The sequence below is a fragment of the Anopheles maculipalpis genome, chromosome 2RL, assembly GCF_943734695.1.
Source record: "Anopheles maculipalpis chromosome 2RL, idAnoMacuDA_375_x, whole genome shotgun sequence".
Classification (NCBI taxonomy): Eukaryota; Metazoa; Arthropoda; class Insecta; order Diptera; family Culicidae; genus Anopheles; species Anopheles maculipalpis.
The window spans coordinates 98,478,276-98,503,119 of NC_064871.1; the positions used below are offsets into that span (position 1 = coordinate 98,478,276).

Here is a 24,844-nt window from a genome sequence, read left to right on the forward strand (position 1 = left end):
AAGATATGTCTATCTTGTACGTAAAAATGTTCTTATTGATGCATGTAACATTATTCAACCTATAAGCAGATGTGGTTCATGCGTTCTCATAAACATATAAATTCATTTTCACAGCTCTCGTCTACCGCATTGGAACTGCTCACTGTACTTCTGAAAAAAAAGCAACTTCTACACAAGAATACCTCCTACAGGCAAAGTAAATACACAACGGAAGGAAGCGCAGTAGGGTCAACTAATGGTTCAACTCCACGAAAGCCCAATCGATACGATCTGATTGAAACGAAGCGAAGAGCTGAACAACGGAGGTTCAGTTTTTGAAATGTGTTGCATGCATAATCTTGACCTTAACTCGTTCAACGACACCAAATACGACGGCCAGTGAGCAGGCAATTGATGTGACTTATCCATCGAAAACCGTTTTCGCTACAGAAGAGTATGAACAGCCAAGAGCAGTTTTACAGCTTGATTGCAAAAGTGTAGCAATACTCTGTTGGTCATTTAGCTTAACATGTAGATACATTCGTTAAACATTGTTGAATAAGCGTATGGTGTGTGCGGTGTATTCTAACCTCATAATTGGGTGGTGTCTGCAGCCAGGAGATGAGAGAATTCGCGCCCAAAATACAATGTGTTAGTGCGATAAGGCATTATGTGATCTCTTTTTCTCTGGGGGTGGTGGTGTTACTGGTTGTGGTAATGTTTTAGGTGCTTTTCTTAAACTAACAGTGCTGATGGTGATGGTGATACGACTCTTATCAGCGAGCTGAAAACTCTTTCCACTAACACGATTACGGTGCGGAAACGCATACGTCGGTGCTTGAATAGACTTGTGCAGCTAACGAAACATAAAACCCTGGTAAACGACCGAACTTTAAGTGTACCGATTCAGTCTCAAGACGCATTGCTAGAAGCACACTCCCCATCTCCCCCTCCTCCACCCCGGGAGAACACAACGAACGATACGGCATCGTGGTGCGTTTGTTTCGTTTCGTACGCGTTTGTAAACAGCGTGTACGATTACAAACGGGGCAAAGAATACATATTTTTTGCTGAGAGAGGTAGCTTGTACTACGCTTCGTGGCCAATTCGTATCGCTATTTTATAGTACATGATGAAAAAATCAACGCGCCAAACGCGAATGTCTCGGTACGTGGGTAAGCATTCTCCAAAGATCGCGACTCCGGATGAAGGCAACAATAATGTCAACATCAGTAGCAAAGGTACCATCCCAACATCTGTGAAGATAGCGAGTGGCGACGAAGAAATGGCTTTGATGGAACTTCCTTCGTTCATCGTGGAAAAACCGATCAATTACGACGACACATCTGCCGACTGTGAGGAGGAGGATGATAAGTCGGATGTGAAGAAGCTAGTCAATGCCACCGATGACGCCGGCGAGGAAGGCGATGGTGCTGAGTCTGGAAGTGGAACCGATGCAACTTTATCCTCTGCTGGTGGGTCATCATCGCAGAAGCGCGGTCGAAAGCGCCAAGAACGGAAATTGTATCAATGCGAAGTTTGCCAAAAGGAGTTTATGGGCACGAACGATTTGCGCAAACATTTGCGTATACATAATGATGAACGACCGTACCCATGCCCGCACTGCAAGAACCGCTTCCGGCAGGCAGGATGCCTAAAGAACCACATTGCTTCACAGCACGGCACGGATGAGCAGTATACTTGCGATCTTTGTGGCAAATCGTTTCCGATTAAGGAGCGGCTACGTTTGCATATGCGCATTCACACGGGCGAAAAACCGTACAGTTGCTCGCTTTGCCCGAAAACGTTTGCACGTGGTGGACAGGTGAGTACAAGCATAAGACATTTATTTATTTTTTTATTTGTTTGAAATATCAAAGAAATATTTCTCAACATGTAGGTGAATATAGGCACCTACTGCTCGCCGGACGGGCCTGCAATATGCTTCCTTTACAAAACGCTCGTTTTGCTGCCTGTTCAATCGGGCGCAGTTGGCAATCAATTCTACGTTCCGCAAACTGTGTGTGTGTGTGTGTGTGTGTGTTGGTTTACAGGCTGCATTCCGGCAGGGAAATCCTGTCTCTTTTGATTGTTTTTTTTCTGTTTATCATCAAAAGATGAAAGCAAAACGAACGGTCCTTGCGCGAATTTGCTTCAGCGCTTCCTCCGATTGCTCTTTTAATGCTTGGGTATAGCGAAAAGTCAGCTAAACAAACGAAGCCAATGCACAATTATTGTGCAAAGATTTTCAGGGAACGGAATTTCGACGCACAGCAAGTAAGTTTAGCCAACTGTGGATGTGCTAAAACAGCGTCTTTTAGTTTATATCCAGGATCGGTTTTGATGTTGTAATACTTCGTCTTTGAACAGAAACAAGAAGGAGATTGAAAATTGTACCTTTATCAGGCTTTTGCGAGTGTTTGCGCGAAAAATTGTAGGAAAAATTTTAACCAAAAAAGGGAACTAACAAAACCGAAGAGAAGGAATATTTGTATATTTGATCAATTTAACGTCGTGCTGATTAAAGCCAGGCTATTCCACTCGTGCTTTTTAAAAGGACACGAGAGCTCAACTTGAGTTGAACGCTTCCCACCATCTCCTTACTCAGGGCTAGAATTTTGTAAGTCAAAAATAGATTATTGTTTAAAGCGTTCGAGATTGTAATAGAAAATTCAATAAATAATATTAGATTGAAGTGTACCAGAAATGTATCGGAAATGGATTTTAACAATATTTTGTTAAAACCTCATAGATTAATGATAATGCAGCATGTCTTTTTAAAAGGTAGAAGGGCGTATTTAGTATGTAGACTTTACTGGCGGATTAAACCATTGCGGGGTTAAAATAAAAGTCAAAATAAGAAATAGGCGAACTTTGAATAATACTGTCTACTGCATTAGTAAAAGTTCGACTATTCTGTATAAGTAAATAATTTAGTGGTCGGAATGTGATGGTTTGATATGGTGAAAGTAATTTGAAAACTTATCGTTACGTGATACGAGGAAAAGTGATTTGGAAAATTTATTTATTTATTTATTTATTTATAATTAATAATGACGGTCCAGTGCCGTATTGTCAACACCGCTTGTGTTGAACAAATTTTATAATCATATTGATAAGGCATTTCCTCCTTATTCTTTGCCTTATCCCATTTGGAAAATTTATCACCCCCGAAAAATTGCTTACGAACGCTTGGAAGGATGCGTTAAACGGGTAGATGGTGGAAGGTGGAGTGGGAAAAGAGTGTCAGAAACAGGAATTATTTTCAAGAATGTATGATGATTATAAAGTCTGATTTTGCCACCGCTTCTGGCGTTGAAAGGTTAGAGGCTTTAATAAGCTTTATACACTGATCTATGTATCCATATTTTTGTATGTGTTTTGTTTTAGGAAAAGTTTGATCGAAACAACTACTCGCTTCGACGTTCGGCAAAATGTTTGAAATTCGTAAATATAGCATATTTATTTTTGATATTGCAAAGACATTCTGTAGAAAACACAGATAAAAAATTTCATTAGTCTCCGGAAAATCGACAGAGAAACTAGAAAAAGTTGAATAAGGTTTTTAATTATAATATTCATTCATGCTAATAGAAACAACCACACAGATGTTATATGAAAAAAAGATTTATCGTCGCCCCTGTGATACAGGCAAAATTCCACCTGACTATCCGGTTAGTACTTGATATCAGTAAATCCCGTAAGCTCGTGACTCCGGATGGCTGGCATGATCTTATATAAAAAGGACGTTTTAAACGAAATGTGTTCATAATATTCTATAAATAAAAAATAATAAATCTATAAATAAACGCCCAGGCCGTCCTTTACTAAACAAACATTCATACGCTCGCTTTCCGAGAGTAATTCAACAAAGCGTTTGCATCCACTTCATTTTCGTTCGAGGGAAAAATCTTCCTTGAGGGCGTAGCAAATCTGTCAGCAACACTCAACAGTAACATGCCGTAGAACTTATGTTTGACCCTCCGCGTTGGTTAGGTTTGTTGTGTATCCCTCGCCAACTAGAGAGTAGATCATACAACTGAAGCGGGTAACGGGAATTGCATATTTTATGTCTTTTTTATAAAGTATATAAGTATCCGTAAGCATCGAGAAACATTGCTCATTTCTATTTCTTTTTCTATTCTTGTTTTAGTTAACGCAACATCTTGCTACACACAATGGGGTAAAGAAGCACAAATGTGACCAGTGCACAGCAGCATTCTCTTGCGCGGCTAACCTGAAAATGCACCTTAAAAGCCACATGGACATTCGAGACTACACGTGTCATATTTGCGGTCGAGGATTCTATCGACCGGATGCGCTGAAAAAACATCTTCTGTGCTATCATGCTAATCTGAAAGCGTTTCACTGCAACATATGTAACAAAATGTTCAAAGGACACTTGCCGCAGCACATGCGGACGCATCTGAAGGTGCGTCCGCACGGTTGTGCTGTGTGTGGTTCGGTTTTCTCGCAACGGTCGCAACTTATCGTTCACCAGCGCATTCATAGTGGTGAACGGCCATATCGCTGTCAAGTAAGATTATATAAATGTACACACATATATATATATATATATATATATATATATATATATATATATATATAGTAATAGTATATATATATATATATATATATATATATATATATATTTATATATATATATATATATATACATATATATATATATATATATATATATATATATATATATATATATATATATATATATATATATATATATATATATATATATACTATTACTATATATATGATATGATGATTTTAAATAGCTCATTCTTAATCTGTGATTTTTCTAACTTATATTTCTTTGCAGGTTTGCTGGCAGGCGTTCGCCCACTCAAGTGTTCTTAAGTTACACATTCGTAAACATACAGGCGAGAAACCGTTTGAATGTCCGCTTTGTAGCTCGAGTTTTTCACAGCTACCACATTTGAAGAAGCACATGCTCTCTATTCACCAACAGGACAAATCGTACTTATGTCAAAAGTGCAAGGAATTTTTCAAGACCAAAATGGACTATCAACTACACGTTACAGCGTGCTATAAAGATCCGGCAGCAGTAAAAAATCTCGACAATATGCTGGACCCCATGGTAAGAGAATTATCGACATCGGCAGAACCGATTATGATTTGAAACTTTCTTATCACTTTATCCCTATCTCTTTTGGCACATAGTATCGACCGACGGAAACTAACGGCATTGATCCCCCCATGACCATTTCACGCATGCGGTTTTTGGTGGCAATTTTGCTGAAGAAAATATCCAGCGAGGATCGACTGAAGGAGCTGGGCTTCGATAAGCGATTGATTGACAACGTTCTAATCGGTTCCCTAAAGTGTGCAGGGCGCAAGGTCTGCGATGACAAGTCATATGATCCGCTAGAACGATTGAAGCTGAACGTACAGGAACTACTTGAATGGACCGTACCAACAAACTATATGGAAGAATTTCGCGGTGCCAATCGTAGCACTGAAGAGCTCCTAGAAGAACTCACCAACTAAGATCGTCAATTTGATCGATCATTGGCTTTTACCGGGGGGAGGGGTCTTCGGCGAGTAAGAGCAATGTTCAGTTTGTTTTGTTTCATCGAGACTTGGAACTAGTTTTCTTTTTTTTTTTTTTACTAAAACTTAACCTATCCTGTTTAGTAGTTGTGCAGCTTACAAAGGTGAAGGGAGTATTTTTGAAAAATATGTTTGTTTTCTTTTACCATCCTTGTTAATGACTGAAAAGAGCAATACGAAGTAATGCTAAAGATTTCCGATTTCTTTGTTAAATATTGAAAACTAAACTAACAATAACTTTCAAATGTCCTACTAACATTTATACAAATGCAGAATATTGGTGGAAAATGTAGGGGGGAGCACTGCCCAAAAACGCACAAAGTAATGTGCGGAAAAAAAGTAAAACAGTCAAACATACAAAGAAACAAACCAATGACTGCGCACAAAACTTGCGCATGAAAGCCATGCCAAATGAACGATGATTCGATTGCCATTTCATGTTTTTTCCTTAGTTTTTTTAGTTATAACAAGTTACAGTTAAATGTTATGTAAGTTTACTCCACAATTTTGACAAAAAATTGGAAAAATCTAAGTAAATGTAACACATCGTCGGAATCGCTAGCAATTGTGGAGAACATAGTTAAGGATAAATGCATATCTGCCTTAACAGCCAGCTATACGTTTAGTCGCCATTGTTGTTATCTTAGTCTAATTTTCATGAAAAAGGCACTGAATTGCATGCATGGTTAGGTTATCCGGTAGGTTAGACGAATCATGCATATAAAATGAATTTTCCAGGTCAAGCGCAAATGTAAGAAGAATATTGTTTTGGGATTAAAAAGCTTTTGGTGCCGATTCTGTCTTAGTTACCTTTTTGCGTAAGAATTTATAATACAAATGTAATCATTATTCCAATGAACTGGAATACTTCAGCTGAATACCAAAAACATGAAACGCAACAAACACTAACCCGCTGCACCGCGATCGTACGGTAATGCGTGTAGTAGTCATTATAGCATATAAAACCCTGAAATCAGCACTGTTACCAAATTGTAGTTTGAAATTCGGCTTGCCATCTGTATCTGCATGAAAGAATGCAAACAATAGTTTACGTTAGATATGAGTGAAAATCAAAAGAAAATATTTAACCCAGTATGAGACAGAGAGTCGCAGTTGGTATAAGTCGATTTTAACCGAATAAGTGTATAATCGTAATTCGGCTACTCTTTCTCAGCAAGGAACACGTGGCCATATTAGGCACGAACCAGAACCGAGCGGTTTCGTATGCATTCTGAAACGTGTTAGAATAGTAAATTTTATATCTAATTATTCATCTGATATCGATGTAACGATCTTTCATTTCCGATAATTAACACAAAAGTTAACAAGCTGTGTATGTTTTAAAGAGATTCGGAATCCTGTAAACGTTGATATTTGGCGCTACAACAAGTCGCAGTATCTGTATCTGTATCTGTTGAAATCCTTGTTTGCACATGTTTAGTAAACCTCACAGGGGAGCAAAATCGCGAGAATATGCATTATAAATGATAATGACAGAAATGCGACGACGCTGTGCTGCTCTTTGTATCCAATTTGTGTCCAAAAACTTAATCTTAGCAATTGGTAGATAAATGTACTAGTATTTTGTGTGGAATACGGAAATAAAAACACACGTATCCAAAATGTTTGGAATCAATGTAAATTATTGCAAATTTTGACCAGTTCACTTCTTATCTACAGTAAACATGTACCAGATGAATAACTTTTAAGCTCCGTGGCCAATTGTATAAAATATGTATTGCAATACAATAAAAAATATTTGTGAATTGTGATGTATAATCAACTCCAGATCAAATATTTTAAATATGAATGGTATAACTTCGACTGGTGGCCGAGTGGCAGCGGCACCGGCCTTCTACATTTTTTGGCTTCAAACCCTCGATAACTTTTGGCCTGGTATGTTAACTGGCTTTTGTTAACCTGATTTTACCAGCAGCAGGATAATCAGTCCTGCGTGCGTGATTCGATACCCGGTACAGTCGTGTGAAGACCGGGACCTTGTTGAATAGCTTTGTTCATAACTGCTCTCTGCATTAAGAATGCATGAATGTATATGCCACAGTAAGTATCTATACAATAATCTTTGTTTCTTCAAGTGGGTGATAGAAAAAAACAAATGTGTAAGTGTAAATGTGTAAAATTTGGTAAGATTCCTTATGTGTCGGTAGTTATGTGGCTAGTTTTAAAGAAGTATAACCCCCGAAGTAAAGATTTATTTTCCTTGAAGTGTTTAAATTTAATTTTTGCAATGTCTCGTCATTACCATCGTGCAGATCTATTTGAGTTGTAGTCTATGTTTCGAAGAGTTTAAACGCACATCTTCAGTCATTGATACTGTTATGGCAAACTCGCGAAACTAAGAAAGTGTTCTTTTGTATAAAAGATTCTCACTCAACGAAGGAGTATAGTATTATGTATATGATGCATTTCTTCTTCTAAGCATGATTACATCTCGTTTCAATTTGGTCCGATGATTCAGTCAGTGTCACTGTACAATACAAAGGAGGCTTCCCCTTTGTTGTTCGGTGGCATATGTGTCAGCGTCGCCGGTCTTCACACGTCAAAACCGGAGTTCAAATCTCATCCGAACCGTTCCTCCGTAGAGAGGACTGACTATCCAACTAATGTATGTTATGTATCCTAAAGTCTATTTTTATTTTCCAAACACAAGTCACAACAGATACACTTCACCAATGCTAAATGATTTCTAATATGCTTTTGCTTGTTTCGCGCTCAAGCTACTACATCGTCGAAATGAACAGGTTTAACAGCAATACTTCAAATGCATTCAAATGCACATATGCTTATCACCACCATCGCATTCAGGAGCGGTAGCTTGCATAAGCATCGATGCATTGTCGATATCCGCATGTATCTCTGTTGTAAGCTGTTAGCTCATTATGTTCTACGCGTCCCGGCTTCATGGTGAAAAGGACAGGACAGGCCTGGTGAGTTCGATTGGCATTCCTATTACTGCATCGTACCAAGATAATATGGAACCAAAGCCGATCGGATTCGACCCAGAACTCAGAGCACAGATTGTTGAGTGAAGTGCATTCTGCTCGAGTCAGCAAAGTCAATGAATACCAGAATCAGCAGCTAGCTGCTCTTCTACATCATACAGCATGGAGGTCGCAATCCCAGCACAACTCGACGCTTTATTGATCTCTTGCAATCCTAAGTTTCAAGCGCGTCCTTTATTCCCGAACAGGTCGCCAGTTGCCTAGCTTGTCGTAATAATTTATTTGCGAACAGGCGCAATAAGAAATTAATGTTGTACATCATAGAAAAACGCACACCAGTACTGCTGACTTACATGCCCAACATTGTTATTTGTATGTAAGAACCCCTACATGCCCCACGAGGACAGAATCGATAATTTTTGGATTGTTCCTGAATCTTGTTCGCGTTTTTCTCTTTTACTTTTTCTACGAAACTTCATGCTTCCTTTTTATGTTTCTATCGAAACACGGTATTCGGCTCTGTGTGCCATTTCGAGACCATTTTATTCACCATTCTACATACCACGGCACTGTTCCTCGCACCGATACGATACGACTAACTTTTGTGCCTTTTTTGCACGCTGATTTCACAATCACTTGTTCCTTAGTATTTTGCTTCGTCGTACTCAACAACCCTATTCCAATTATTTTTACATTCTATCAACTCTCGACTCGATTTTCCGCCCCATTCGAATTCCGCTTCGAATTCGTCCGTACCCAATCATTCAACGACACCCATTTATGCCGCAGGTTCAACCATTGCTCACCAGCACTGGCTTATCGCAGCGTCCCATGATTTCGTCATCGAGGAAGACGACCAGGACGGGGCCGGGAACATCGATGTTCAATGAAGATTTTCTTTTCAATCGTATCAATGCTGATTTTCTGTTTTACATCTTTCCTGCCCGTTTCGTTTGCTCAGACTTTCATTAGTCTCACAGGCAAAGTGGTAGGCTCCTTCTTAGCTCAGATAGTCTTGTGGGGACTCAAAAGTCTTTCATGACTTTTTGTCATGGCCGGTATGCTAGAAAAGCTTGCTCCTCGTGGCCAGCTGAGGTAAAACTTTTTTTTTTATGGATGTCCTTCAGTTTTGGATGACAGATTCAGTCATGCGGCCATTTCATTTTCCGTCTTGCCAAAGGTTTTCCGGAATTTCTTTTGTCCCCATTCCAATATCTGTTCGGGTTGAAATGGTATCATCCGCCAGGGGAGCAGCTATTGGCAGAGTGGTACGGTTGAGATAATTTCGAATCGGCTTTTTCGGATTGCGATGGCTCAACTAGTCATAAAATTGGCAGGCTTTATTGGATCATTTAATTATTCACCGGCAAAATGAATCCTTTTTTTCACTTCACATGACGATACATTTTGCCTTTGCAAATGATTGTATATGCGAATATCAGGCAATCATCTTCTCGATTGGCTCATAGTCTGGGCACAATCAATCAACGCACCATGTTACGATTGCTTACATAAAATATTAGCTATTAATATTAGCAATCTTACTGACTTCATAGCTCCTAATTACCGACAAATATTAAATAAAACAGAATGTAAAAAAAGAGATCAACGTCAAAAAAAATATTCATCTCTGGCTTCCTTGATCTAAGTTATCCGTAGCTGCAAAACCGTCCAGTGCACGGAAAGATGTTCCCCGCGTAAAATTCGATGCCAGGCCATTCGTGTTTTAGCATATGGTGCAGCTACCAATTCCATACCATAAAGCCATTTCCGATTTGATCGACAAAGTGCTTTGTTACTAGCAACTTGCAGTCAGTAACACTGTCGTATAACTAGTTTGGTTGGAGCCTACCAAAAGTACTTTTTACGCAAAATTTCCCAACAAACTTCGCTGTTCTTAACATTAATTTCTAGCTTTATCCGTTTAGATTATATACATGGCCTCGGACGCGGCACGACACACAGGCGGCGACACGGAAACTGTCCTCATTCGCGTTGCCTGATCATTGTTAACTAAGCGTCCAGTTACAGCCTCAATAACACGACCAGCGGTTTGTGCGGGAAAAGTTGATTTTCGTTGTACTTTACGCAACGTTTTTACATTCCAATATCGATTATTATTTGTTGAGGCGTATATATCCTTTTTAATTTGTTCAAACTCCAGACCGCCTGTTTCTTTTCGGCGCCTTTTGGAGGAAAATCGCTTAAATTTCGCTGTACCCTCGCACTCGCAGCGCCAGGAACTAAGGGCAGCTTGAACAAATACGATGTAACTACATTCTACGTGGTACAACTGGCACTACATTCTTAACGATGGTACGATCGCGCTACAAACTTTCGAATAAATATTTTTGCTCGAGGGGGACATTTTGTATGTCACATCTCAGCCCTTTTTAAAACACAACATCACAACAGACAACAGTTGATAGAAATAAGAAATGCATGAAGCATGATAGATTATGCTCATATGGGAAATAGGAATGGATATTCTTTTACACTTCTTGGAACAACAAATGTGTATGCCAAAAGTAAATTTTATGATTATTCAGGCTAGGTTATGATTATTCAAGCATTTGAAGTTTGCGCAACTATTAAGCTGCGTAATACTAACTTATTCATTTGATAACTGTAAAATCAATCGACGGATTGATAAAAAGAGTTACACACCATACAAAACTAAACTAAAAGAAAAGAAAATGTACATCGCGATAATATCGCGACTTGGTTGTCCGAAGATGCATGGTGCAAGCCGCGTCAGTGAGCAGCATGGCCACCGTAGTGAAAATGCATGTGTTTTCTTCCATCCATTAGTCAACTCAATCGAGGTGTTACACCGTTGCAATACTACTTGCTACTCAGCACTCTCTCCAGTGGGGGTTGTTGAAGGATGCTTTTCCGTTTGTCCCAGGACTGAGTGAATAAAAAAAAAGAGAACAAAAAAGAATGAGTGCATTAAAGAGAGAGAGAGAGATAGAGAGAGAGAGATAAGTGCATGGAGAGAATGCGAGCGATGTTGCACTGGTGCAATTATGTTCTTCCAGCTCGTGCTAGATGCGATCCCGGTTCTTACAATTTCTTCTACTTGCTGTCACATGTTGGCTTTCTCATTTCTTTCCACTTACTGTATGCCACTCTCGCGCTTTCCTTATTCGGTTACACTACTTTCACGAAGGAAAAAGAAGAAGCAATTTTTGCAATTGGTCCACCGGCAGCCGCGCTCCCCGATGGTTCCTCCATAATATTACGGCGTTTCGGAGTAGGAGATGGGTTTCAGCAAGAAAGCGGGAAGAAACATGTTGAGAGGTGGCCTTCGCGAAAGTTCACTCAATCGTTTGCTCGTTAGTTTCGCGTGTTTCTGGTTTGAATGCACAGCAGAACAGCAGCTGAGAGCTGAGCCCGATATAGGGTGTATATTCTTCCGACAGGCTTAAGGCTACCGTGAAGAGAAGAAGGTACAAGCGTCGTGAGGTGAGTTATGAAAAGATTGCAACCCCGTTTGAAGAGCGAGCTGACTTTATGCACAGCGGTATAATATGACATGGCTATAGAACTTTTCGAAGCACGCGAAACGTGAACGAGCAGCGCCGAGACCTTCTTCTGTTCGTGAGTGTTAGTGTGTATGTGAGTATAGAACGTACGTCGAGATTTCCTTTTTCCTCTTCAATATTAAGACTGTTCTTTTTCACATTTTTCCACAACTCTACCACATCCCTTTGCTTGACCCGCTTGTCCTGTCCTACATCGCTACGCTGTGTCATGTACATTAGTCAGATTTTTGTTCCATTGTAATGCATGTTCAAGCTTTTCATTCATTCACCTTATAACGATGGAATGGGACAGGAAGAGAAATAGGCAGAATCGGCTAGTAAGCGTGGGATAATATACGAAGGGAGTATGGAAGGGTGAGAGGGCAGGTGGGGTAGGCATACTGCCACTTGCCAGAACCAGCACACCATATCAAACTCATCCAACAAACCCTAAGGCTGCACCGTCGATGGAGCACGGCATGCTGTAGCATAACCAGTCAACCTGCCGCCCATCCACCAACCCAATGTTTTCCCTTGTTTTCCATTTCGCATCGCTTTTTACCCTCCGAGAATGCTACATACCGAGATCGGGGCGTGCTGGGCAAGCCAAGCCAGGGGTACGTTGATGGCAAACCTTACCGACCGTTCATTCGCATCCATACAATCGTCCTTCTCGTTTCCGGCGTACAATTTTCATCTCGATTCCGGTTATATTCCTGCAGCACCAGTAACAACAACAGCAACAGCGCCATGAATTCGTTTGGTACAGTTCAGTTCATCTCGGTTCAGTTTCGTTCGGTTCGTTCGTTTTGTAGATTGTTGCGCTTGCAAGATTTTAATCAATAATAGTAAATTGGAAAAAGGCAACATTTCAGCTCCAATGCTCCAATGCCCCCCCCCCCCCCCCCTTTCCCCGGTTTCCCAGCAGGCAACATTTACAACAAAGTAGGCGAGTGAAAAAGCAAAGCAAATCGCGCGAGATACGTCCGACAAGAGTTGAGCAATAAGAAAGCAATACAAGAATGAACGGCGACAAAGGCAGACGGTAACCAATTGCATCAAAACGGTCTGTGTGCAAACGGGATGCAACCGAATGGTTGGCGAAGAAAGATTTTTAATTTTCGAAAACAGAAATTAGGAATGTGTTGCAATCGAACCCCTGCTTTGGATAATCAAGCGTTCCTTCCGTGGCAAGTGTATTATGAAAAATGGATAAAATATATGTAAAACATTGTTCAGCTAAGCAACTAATAAATTACATTAAGCAAAAGCTACAGAAAAAACTTCCTTGCTCTTCTTATTTGCCTGTACTACCCTCGGAAGGTACTTTTTTGGTCTGATATTGCTGTTCATCCACGACTTCGTTTTACCCTTAAGTTGGACAGTCACTGTACGGAGAAAGGAGGCGATCCAAAAGGGGTTCGATATCCTGTCGTGCCGTGTAAAGAACGGCGTCACTACCGACTCGGCCACAGGGCCGTCTTAATTATAAACATCATAGCGTTTGAAAAAACTGCATCCCATTTCATTGTAACGCAGAAATTTTGTTGTTTCATTGCCGATCAACCATGCCACACGTCATACTAGACACGGCATATATTGTTTGTAATGATGTACAAGCAGTTGGAATGAAAGTTTGGCTTAAGTCGTTTGTTTTCTAGATTTCTATTCATGAATTGCGATTGAAACGAGCCCCCCCAGGCGGTGAATAATTAGATTTACATCCGCCAACCGATGTGCTGGGCCTTCAAATTGTTTTTTTTACCTTTAGTAGATATTTCATCCTGTTTATAGAACTATACAATGCCACCTACCGAATGAAACTTCCGTTTGACATTTCGTTAGTGTGTTACGAATGCAAGTGAAAAACAATAAATCAGATATTTTTTCTGTCTGCAGTGGCAGATTTAGCCCTTCGGGGGCCCTATTCTTTGAGAATTCAGGGCTCCGCGCAACCACTCACTCCGACACTGTTTGTACGGCCAATGTAGTCATTTTCGAAACTGCTTTAGCAGGTTATAAGGAAGTGGCGGACATGAACATTTCTTATCCAAATATTTACAACATTCACCATCTAGTAATTCACTCGAATGCCTCGCCTCGGATAATGGTCGGATGTTAAGCAAAACAAGGGTATTACCGAGACGAATAGGATCAAGTTGTCAACACAATTGTAAAGCCCATTGCAGAAGAATAGCGTGTGATTAAAAGTATTTACACAATATTGATCAAAGGATCATAAAACCAATATGTAACAAAATCATATGCGTTTTATGTAAAGTTAACAGTTTTTTTAAACTGTTTCTTAACTGTTGTTTTGCATTTCTAATACACTACACTACGTTGTTCAAATCATAAAACTAGTATCTTCTTGATTAAAATAATTTGTAGTTCGATATAAAATAACAATTATACATAGATTTCATGGATTGTTTATTATTTATTTATTTATTTACAATTGATTATGACGGTCCAGTGCCGTATTGTCAACACCGCATGTGTTGAAAAAAAAAATTACAATCATATTGATAAGGCATTTCCTCCTTATTCTTTGCCTTATCCCCTTATGCCTTATTGTTCGAAACAATCATGAGGAACATACGTACATACAAACATGTATAGCGGAACTATAAATTGTTGGAGCGAGTGAGGAAGCTACTAGGTAGCATTTTTGTGTCTAATTGTATTAACATTTTCAACACAACACCAATGGTATGAACTGGGTGAGTGTCGCGATGACAGATTGGTCGTAGCGACATAATGTCCAGTGTAGTGTAGGTGCACATTTTTTAATCACTCATTCTTTGTTTCACCGCTTCGCTTGCAGTGGCAGCATGATTCTTTTGTTTCTTTTTAAGAGGTGTACAATATTCATGGAGGTGCCGCTCATTAATTGCGAACCAGTTCCATTTATCACTAGCCCGTCTCTTCGAATGTGGCTGCACAATTTGTATCCTGTTGTTTTCTTGTCCCGGCCGTTGCCACCGGCGCTGTCGGCTGGTAGAAAGGGGCAAAACTTGGATACTGCGGGCCAGGGAACAAAACAAAAAGTACAAAAAAAAAACCAACGCCTTACCGCACCACTGAACTCCCTTCTTGTATTTATCCATTTTGCTCCAAATGAAACAAGTAACGGCATAGTTTCTCTTCCAGCCGATTATTGTCCCAAGAATGGGAAATGAACATTTTCTACGGAGGGATATCACTCACGCACACGTCATGAAATAACTTTGGGTAGCGTCGAACAATGGGCTGTGGAGTTTTATATGCCATGGGCGTTTAAAATCCATTTCTTCCAAACTCCAACCGATTATCCTTGTTTGATGAAAAACACTTTGGCTGCCTCTGTGAGCATACTTAGGGACAAAAATGAGTACATGAACAAAATGCATGCGTGACAACAAAGCGGGAATGCTCATGATAATTTACAACAAATTATGTAATTCAGCGTTAAAAAATCCACCGCATCGACCACGTCATCGTTATTTTGTATACGACAATATGCCGGGAAAATTCTCTACATATTAGCCATTTACCGGGTAAGTAGCAGGAACAGATGATGTAGATGTAAAGTAGAATTATGAACGAGAGTAAGTAACGAAATCATTCTAGGTATTATCAAGGGCTTCTTGAAAAGCAACATAACGAAGCATCGTAAAAAGTTAGGTATATCAAAACAATCAAAGAAATACAAAAAAGCATATTGTGCAGTAGAACTGCATAAAATGCTGCAATCGAAGACATTGTTTTCCAGAAATAGTTTTTAGAAATTTGACCTCAATTTCTAGGTATTTGATGTCAGAAGTATGCTATTCTTTCTATACCCAAGGCTTTGAAATTTCGTCCTAGGATGCCTGCATGACACCGCTCAACACAAGTAATATAAGGCGTAATAAGGCATGCCCTCTCACCAAGTGATAGTCAGATACCAGGCGTCTCCATCATTTTGACTCTATAACCTCGAAGGGTCAGAGTCTGCCATTACTAGCTTGTCATGTATTCTTTCAACCGATAGCTGCACATAGCTAAAGATCGACCCCGCTATTGCTTCGGTCTCCGGACCGACTCCAAAATTCATCTATTACTATCAGAATATTGTGTTGAACAATGACTCCTTCAATAATATTCAACGTTGACTGGATCTTGCATTCAAATATTTTTTTTTGTTTGACAAACACACTAAGTTTGCATGTGCATTAGCATTACGGCCAGGCCGTTCTTCATCTCTCGTTTGTTCCTAATAAAAAAGGACACGTGCAATTATTATCCATACCCTAATAAGCTATTTTTGTCGCATCAAGCTCTTTAACATATGAATATTCATTGACAATACGGCAACGTGCCGTCATTTACTTGGTAATAAATAAATATGAATAATTTTAATGTACGCCCGGGATAAATGCAATAAAGTGCGTGCCGTACTGTCTTAAGGGTGCATTATACGAGATTGCAATACTAGTAAAATGAAAATCTTTTAGAAAAGCTTGGAAAATTACATACAATACTCACCAGTAAGATTGTACCACAATCCCAAAGGACGGACAAATGTAATGGTAAAAGTGTCCGGTACTAAGCATTTGATTTTTCTCAATTTTCTAATAAATCATACAATTTGAATCACGGTTAAATGTTTACAATAACATATACTGTGTTTTCGACTAATGTGATTTTATAATCCGTCATTTTCCATTTTTGTTTTTTTTTTTGTAGTTATTTTTTGCATTGCAAACATGCTTCTGAATTGTGTTTTGTTGCTGTAGATGTTTTGTATATATAGCTCTTTTATTTTCACAAATATTAATTCTTAATTTTTCACACACGGTTTGCTCTCTTTGCTTTTCCTTTAAAACCACTTTCTTCATACTTTTTCATCGAAATAGTTTTTTTTTCATCGTCTTTGCGTGAAATATGTGAAAATGTTATGTCTTCACTTCTATCCTTTTTGTGCAAGAGCTGTTTTTAACTCCAAATGATTTGGTTTTGCTAGTACCTTAGCTTCGTTCTTTGATGTTTTGGTGCGTTGTGTACAGATTTCTTTAAAAATTCAATCTTTTTGTATGACATGTAATACACACATGCCATCATTTGTTAATGGGGGGGTATTTACATGTTTTCACTTTGTGCCGAAGGTTGTGATTCGATTCTATTGGGTTTCCGGTAATTTTTCATGGTTTAAACTTATTTGTCCCATTTATGTTCCGTACATGCTAGGAATCAAACTCCAACTTATTTAATCGTATTCGAATCACCGTCTTTCTGCAGTGACGGACAGCTTTGCAATTTTGTTCATCTATTAGATTCACCTTGATTGTTGGTGGTAAACGTGTCGTTCACCATGCACACTTCTTTAAGCTCTAAAAATGATTTTATTACAAAAAGTCTAAAAAAATTCATTATTTTAAATAATTACTTTGTGATAAATTCGATCGTTTTTACCTTTAAGCATCAACGTTCTCCTCGAACATGCTTCTGTTTTGGTATATTCATTTTTGGCGCCTTCATATTATTCTTTCGAGTTTGACTTACTTGTGTTCTTTAGGGATACGTCTTGAATTTCGTTCCATAGGGATCATGCTGAAGTTGACAAATCCTCATATGTTACGAATCCTTTATAAATCTTTTGGTATTCTTTTGATACATTTGTCTACGAAATAAATAATTTTGCAGACTCTTTAGCAACAGGTTTGCTCTCTGCGTTGAGATTTCAATTCAAAATTCTCTAAAGTACATATAATAAGAAAAATCTCTTTCGTAGATTATCCTTAAAAGTGTAATTTTTTTTTGCCAAATCTTGTTACACTTTTTACATATCCGTTAGATAACCAGTTCTTTCTATGAAAATAATCTCAAATAATTAGTCATTGCAATATGCCACTTTATAACATGTGTCGCAGTTAAATGGCTTTCAATGATTTTCCCTGTATTCCTATAATCAAGTCTCTTTCTCTTCATTGCCTCGGCGGGAAAACTAAACAAGAAATAGCTATGAGTTTGTTTGTTGTTGTACGTAGCGGTGTTAATGAAATTATCGAGCCAAAACAACGTAATGAAAACAAAACAGAAAGTTAAAAGACAAAGACTTGCTTAGTAATCACCGATATTTCGAATTAAATTCTTACTTGTTGACATATAAAACATAAATTTCTCATTTTCATACTGTTCTGATTTTTTCGGCGGCATCGTAAATAATTTAATGCAACTTTGTATTACTTCTTGACTAGCTACGAACATAATATATTGCTTAAGGCCTAAACGACTGTTACTCTTTTTTGGCACAAATTCTTCAAATTAGTTCATTTATAAATACTACAACAAATTACATTGTTTCTCTCATTATGCACTGCATCCAGAAGTTGCATTATTAGATTGTAAACTAGCCTCTCGGCGGTTATACAATGAGTAAGTTTAATTCAAATCATCTTCCGCAATCATTCTGATTGTAGTCGCATTTTCCTCTGTAAGGAGTAAAAAAATAATATAAAAAAAAACTAGCTGCACTTAGCGGCCTGTTTCAAAAAGTTCAAAAGAAACTGTGTTATTGTTTACTAGCTCCACCACCAACAGTTGGCGAAAAATATCTACTACTCAAACAGGTTATTAATGCCTCTCTCTCTCGTAATGAATCCTTCATGGGATGACCCTACAAAAGGAACAAAAGGGAAGCAGTACTGATGCCCAGAGTAAATACTCATTAAAAACTTGCTTCTTGTTCAGTACCTCATAGGATGGTACGATTGCAAATAGTGTATTCTATGTCGTAAATGATTGTTAAAGCGATTGCGCGTTCATTCGCTTCTATGGGTTACACTTTTACCGAACCGAATGCTAAACTTCCGCTGATTATACCCGATGTGTACGATGTGAATCAACTGTCGCATGAACTAGAGCAAAGGGAACAAATTGTAAAGCTGAAGTACAAACATGACTTGATTCACATCAAGTTCCTTTAAAACTCCGCCCTACATCATCATAGTAGAATTGGAAAATGCCTTTCCTTCCAGTCTGCATAAACTATCGAGCCAGGAAAAACGCATTTATTTGCGCATATTTTACTGAGAAAATTTGGGGAAATTTTTTGCTGTATAAGGAAAAAGCAAGTGAAGTGTGCCACTTGGGGGTAAGATAAATATTAGGAATTATAGAAAATCGCTAATATCATCCTTGCAGATGTAGGTAATGCATCACAATGGTGGATGAAACCTGTTACACTAGGGGAATTTCGTATCCAAAAAATAATTTAATAATTAACACAGTCCATTCGTGACTCGCTGGAGAGAGGAGCTTACATTGCGTAAAAAGCACTGGAGAGATTACATTAGCAACAAGGAGCCAGTAGTTGAATTTACCAGCAATAGTAGTCACTAAACATAAAACAACTAAGTTTCTTTGGCAGACAATTAATTCAAATACACTCCCCATTGTTGTATTGTTTCATTCACTGAGCGTCCTCTTGATAACTCTTGCAACAAGACGCAATCTTTAATCTGTTAATACGATATATCTCGTAGTTTTTGCCTTCCATTAAGCGGTATGGTATAAAAATACTGCCTGAATATAGTAATAAAGTAATTTGGGATGTTTTCTTCCAATTTCTATAGCGATCATAGGGGAACATGGTAGAATCGTAAGCCAGCTTTGCAAGTAATCAAGTAAACTAATAGGTTTGAACAGCAGTTTAAAGGCTGTGGAAGGCTCGAAACCACTGTTTCACTGGCTTCATTACGACCTCATGCCATTTATACAAAGAAACAGAGTTATACAATTCACATGAAACAGAAGGAACTATGAGGGGATAGTATTAACACACAACACACGTCTTAGTTCATGTTATCATCCGGAGGACTCTATAAATACCAAAGGCATAGAAATAGTAAATGTGATGCTATGCTGAAGCCAAAATAATCAGACACTAGCTGACGAAAGCGTCGTACACTATTCACCTTACAAAATTATATTCATTAACATTAATTCGTCCAAAGATAATTTGGGTCGCATTTTTGGATTTAGCTATTGCACTAGCCCAGTTATTTCCATACTATTCCATTGCAAGCCGGATTTTTTTCGTTCTTGTTTATCAAAATGCCGATGAAGCGTAAATGTCTTCATTCAGAATGGAAGCATTACTGCACAAGCCGCAGATCTACCTCCTTGTATGATAAAACGAAAACCTTCCCCCAGCACTGAAAGAACCCCTAAACGACGGATTACATGCGTAAATGCCATAAAGGTAACGAAAAGGGCATTTTTTTAAACTCCCACCGTTCCTCCTTTTGTGACCGCCATCGTTGACTTCTTAGTTGCGCGTCTTACGGAACGGAAGGTAATGAGAGTACAATCATTATGCTCGCATAAAATTTAATGAATATTTATTTAGTGAGCCAGAAATAAACATTTCTCAATTGTTGATTCGTTTGGCTTATGCCAGAAGCTGGTATCTTATCACCAAACAAAACTGTTACACCAAAACAGAAATAAACCAACGACTCAATTTTTCTTTTTTCGTGCTGCAGAATGGAATGATTTTTTAGAATGTTCTTTTTTACGTCTGTTGTTAGTGCTCAAACTTTTGAAATGCTTTGAAAAAAGGTTCTTTCTTCGTGTAGAATAGAGTTTTGTATACGCCCCATCGTTTCCGTGCTGCTTATTGCCGGCACGTGGCCATCAAAAACGTGTCCAACCCATTATTGTTGTGAGGGATCGATTCGGCGAAACCCTGTTTGGATGTTGCACCCGGTTTTGACAGTCGTTTTTCAATCCGATAATAAGCAAATACATCTGCACAGAAAATGTATGTTTTATGAAGCAAATCACAGCATGATTTAAATTGAACGTTTTATCATGTTTCCCAAAGGTTGTTACAAACGTCTCCCTGCTCTGTATACAGAAGTATACCAGAAGCTTGGTGAATGCTTGTTCTCTGACACATTTAATTAAATGAACAGCTACTTCTTCTGTGCTGGGCTAAAAAATCGCAAAAGTTGCAAACAACCTTATACAATCTGTTGTATCCACGAGGCATTTTGTGTGCTGTTGCACGATGAAGTTCAATTATTTCCAACAGTAAAAGAGGGATTTTGACCATGCAATCGTTCTTAAGCATTGTCTTCTTTCTACGTTATAGCAACCAAAAGCCAACACAGGTAGCGCGTGAACTAAGTCAAGTCCTGAGATGCTTTTATGCAACTTTTACTTTTATGGTTTTATGCAACAAAAATGCACGCCCGCGTACACAGCTGCCTCCAACGAATAATGTGCAATAATTTTTCTAAAAAAAAAACTATTACTTTTTATTCAGAACTTTGAAACGCAAAGTTCTTGCAATGATACTATATTTTGTTAAATTTTTATAGCCTCTTTGGCGTATCAAAAACCTCACCCTCTCTCTCTCTCTCTCTCTCTCTCTCTCTCTCTCTCTCTCTCTCTCTCTCTCTCTCTCTCTCTCTCTCTCTCTCTCTCTCTCTCTCTCTCTCTCTCTCTCTCTCTCTCTCTCTCTCTCTCTCTCTCTAGGAATATAGGACTATTCAGCCTATTCTAACCCGCTTACAAGCCCGATAAATTTGGGTTCGCTTGAAGAACAAGATTGGCAACCAGATGATACAGGTGCCAGGTATTATTCTATAGAACTGATACTGATCCAAAAAATTCCACCGTACGTGGACACGAATCCCAACCAACGACGGCTCGGTAGTGACAAAATGAAAAAAAAAATAAGAAAATTGTCGGAAGAAGTAGGTGGAAAGATCTTTAGAACATACATGTAATCACAATATCCTGTCTTTCTATATGCGCATGTAATGCTTGAGCATTTGCTCAATGCTGGCAAATTCTTTTATTCAAAACTATGCATTATTCTGATGTATGCGACACATTTTCCTATTGTTACCATTCTGTTGGTAACATTCGTCTGTTGGCACTGATGTAAGGAAATGTGAAATATGTCAGCCAGGATCTGTTCTAATCGCATTCGAAAACTTACAAAAATAACAAACGTTGCACTACTAAGTACTGGGTAGATTCAACACATTTGTTTAAATAACAATTGAATGATTTGATGATTTGAATGACAATTGTGATTTGGGGGAAAATCCACAATAAAACAGGTAATTTTTTCGAAGAAAAAATACTCCACATACGGATGAAGATTGGGTGAAAGTGAAAGTTTCTGCTTCATTGAATGCCACATCATCTGTTTGAAAGGCGCGTTTACGTTATGCTCAACAACTAGAGTTTTTGGTTTTCGTTCACATTATTTCCTGAATATGTTTTAATTCCATTTATGACCGCATAGAGCACCAGAGAGAACAGACTTGTCTATGCAAATTCATGACGGTGATCCGGTGACAGAGTCGATAGCGGGGTGGATATTCACACGGCATGGCCGGGTATTGTACGCAGGAGTGAACATCAAGCAGAGGGCATAATCATGTCAAGGAATCCAGTAATGGTACACCAAGACCTCTTAAGGCTGTAAAATCATGCAAGATGCAAAGGAAGTTAAATTCATAACTAGCATAGAATTTGGCACGGTACGGGATATAAAAATAATGTAATCAATCGATTTCTATTATTAAGACAAACCCTGACACGCTTTCTAGCCGTGGAATTCTAAAGAAACCCGACACAAAACCTGCATTCATACAACGCTTTCCGACTGTCTTTGCCCGTACACGCTCACCACGATTCAGTACGACAGTGGATGGAAAAGATGGTCGGCGTACATCATAACAAAACATTAATCTTTTTGTTTTTGTTTTGTTTCGGTTATTTATACATCTAAGAGAGCACAACACAACGATATCTGTTTATTTATCTTTATCCTGTCCCTTCGCTCTCGCTGGATACCTCTCATCTGAAGGGGAGATATGGGAGAAGAATTCAGTTCAGACATGAACAGCATATCCTAATGGCCAGCAGTGGATGCTGCAATGGATGTGTTCATTCGAGTTCAAGTTGTGGACCGTTGTTCCGTTTGATGTTTTACATGCGCTCGTGTTCACTGCGGACAGATACTATTGACACCCAGTAAGTGTTTACTTAGGGATGGTTGTCGATATGCAATCCGCCTAGAAGAAATCGTTTAAATTTTTAATCCAAATGCCTCAATTGAATTATAATTAGAATTTATATTGTTTTACACAACATTAGCTCGATTTCCTCGATTGTTGATTTGTTAATCGATTTTAACAAATTTAATTTCAAAGTATGTTTCTTACGTTAATTTGGCAGAAAATTTCGCTCGTCATGATAATGTGCTGATCGTTTACGGTGGACGCATTAAAAGGAGAGGTAAACTGCTTGCATGAATAAAGAGGTAAACTACCAAATACGTAGAGTTGAAGATAAGTGCTACTAAGCTTTTGCCCTTGGGCTGTGTATGTACAACAACCGTTCAAACCATTTCACATCAAAATATGCCAACAATCAACAACCACGTGCTATACTCACTCCATGAGCCGTTTTAATTGTATTTCCTACCATTTATGATAAAATGGAAAAACAGGAAAATTGTCTTGATCTGATCATTCAGGCCTTGTTCTAATTTTCTAATTCATAGAAAATTGTGAATGATTTTTTTTTGCTCTTCCTTCGTGAGAAAAATTAAGGTACACCATGAATAATTCGAACCATGCCGTACCCAAGGTCAGTGCGTATCGCACAGTATTTACACGTCCATATTCATGGTTCTTCGCTTCGACAGCACTTCATCTTATGTGTGAAATTTTGACTGTAGCCGGCTGAACCGACAACGATCGGTTTTCTTCGCGTGAGACATGTGCTGTTTACATGAAACATCCGTTGGCAAATCGTACACTTTTTACAACATGTAAAGCTTACAATGGGCTTCCTTTGCCATAGAGCGCATGTTCCTATAGAGTTCCCATAAGATACTTGTTCACCAGGAATGAAACAAAAACTGCGAATTAAGGAATGGAGGTATAGTATTGTTTACAATTATATTAACATCATTCTCCCCAAACATCCATCATTTCTCTTTGGTTCGCATCTACTGTTTCGTTTGTTTCAGTGTGGCTTTGCCGAGGAGTGTAGGGTGTGCTGTGGTTATTGTTATTGTTGTCAAAAGTTACTGCTTTTGTTTGCCTTTCTATTGTAAATACGCTTTGGCCCTGATCCTTGCGCACTCTTCGAATCCTTTCAGCCGCCCTAGAAATCATTTGAAGATTAAACCTACACCCGAGCAGGGCACATGTTTCAAACCATGGCACACGAGAAGGGTGCCAGTTGCTGAAAATCGTTGCTTACTTTCTGTTTCAAACCCGGCGCACCGATGAATAGCGCATTTCGCAAGAAAAATCATCATAACGATAATACGGCTCCACACGTATGCAGTTGTGTCATTTCGGATCACATTTTGCTATATTGTTCCGTTGAAAAGCGTGCATGAAAGAAAAGCCTTTTGCACACAATGCATTAATCCCTTTTGCTACGTAGACCGCAACACATGGAGGGAAAGGAAAATGCGATTCTCAACCCTTAACTATGTCGCTCGTTAAATGTTGTGACTAAATAAGCGCAGAGTTGTGTGTGTAAAAAACTTGCAATGTTAATCAGTTCTCGTTCGATACCTTTAATAATACATCTAAACCCATTTCGCTCGTGACTTCTAATCACTTTCATAGTTTCGGAGTTTTAAAATTAACATCTGGGCAAGGTTATTAAGCATGCACCACAATCAACTTCGATAGATATCAAAGCATCAGGCATCAGTGTTTTGGTAACAATATGTTTCATTGCCAAAGCGATGATGAGCGGTTGTTATAACATATT

General features: G+C 38.7%; 2 protein-coding genes across 2 annotated transcripts in view; one reads left to right on the plus strand and one right to left on the minus strand.

The window, feature by feature from the left end:
• LOC126567992 (protein pangolin, isoforms A/H/I/S-like) overlaps positions 1–24,844 on the minus strand; it is a 51,411-nt gene that overhangs the window by 20,888 nt on the left and 5,679 nt on the right. The window lies entirely within an intron of this gene.
• LOC126568074 (zinc finger protein 260-like) lies at positions 1,109–5,540 on the plus strand. The gene is made up of 4 exons (XM_050224485.1): positions 1,109–1,804; positions 4,133–4,516; positions 4,817–5,095; positions 5,179–5,540. Exons 1-4 carry the CDS (start codon positions 1,109–1,111, stop codon positions 5,503–5,505), a joined length of 1,686 nt encoding a protein of 561 aa, XP_050080442.1. The 3' UTR covers positions 5,506–5,540.

What these genes read in the sequence shown, in the direction of transcription:
- LOC126568074 (XM_050224485.1), top strand. Translation starts at nt 1,109, where the DNA reads ATGATGAAAAAATCAACGCGCCAAACGCGAATGTCTCGGTACGTGGGT. An exon ending in CGTTTGCACGTGGTGGACAG is followed by an intron (nt 1,805 to 4,132) that starts GTGAGTACAAGC and finishes TTCTTGTTTTAG; the next exon opens with TTAACGCAACATCTTGCTAC. An exon ending in AACGGCCATATCGCTGTCAA is followed by an intron (nt 4,517 to 4,816) that starts GTAAGATTATAT and finishes ATTTCTTTGCAG; the next exon opens with GTTTGCTGGCAGGCGTTCGC.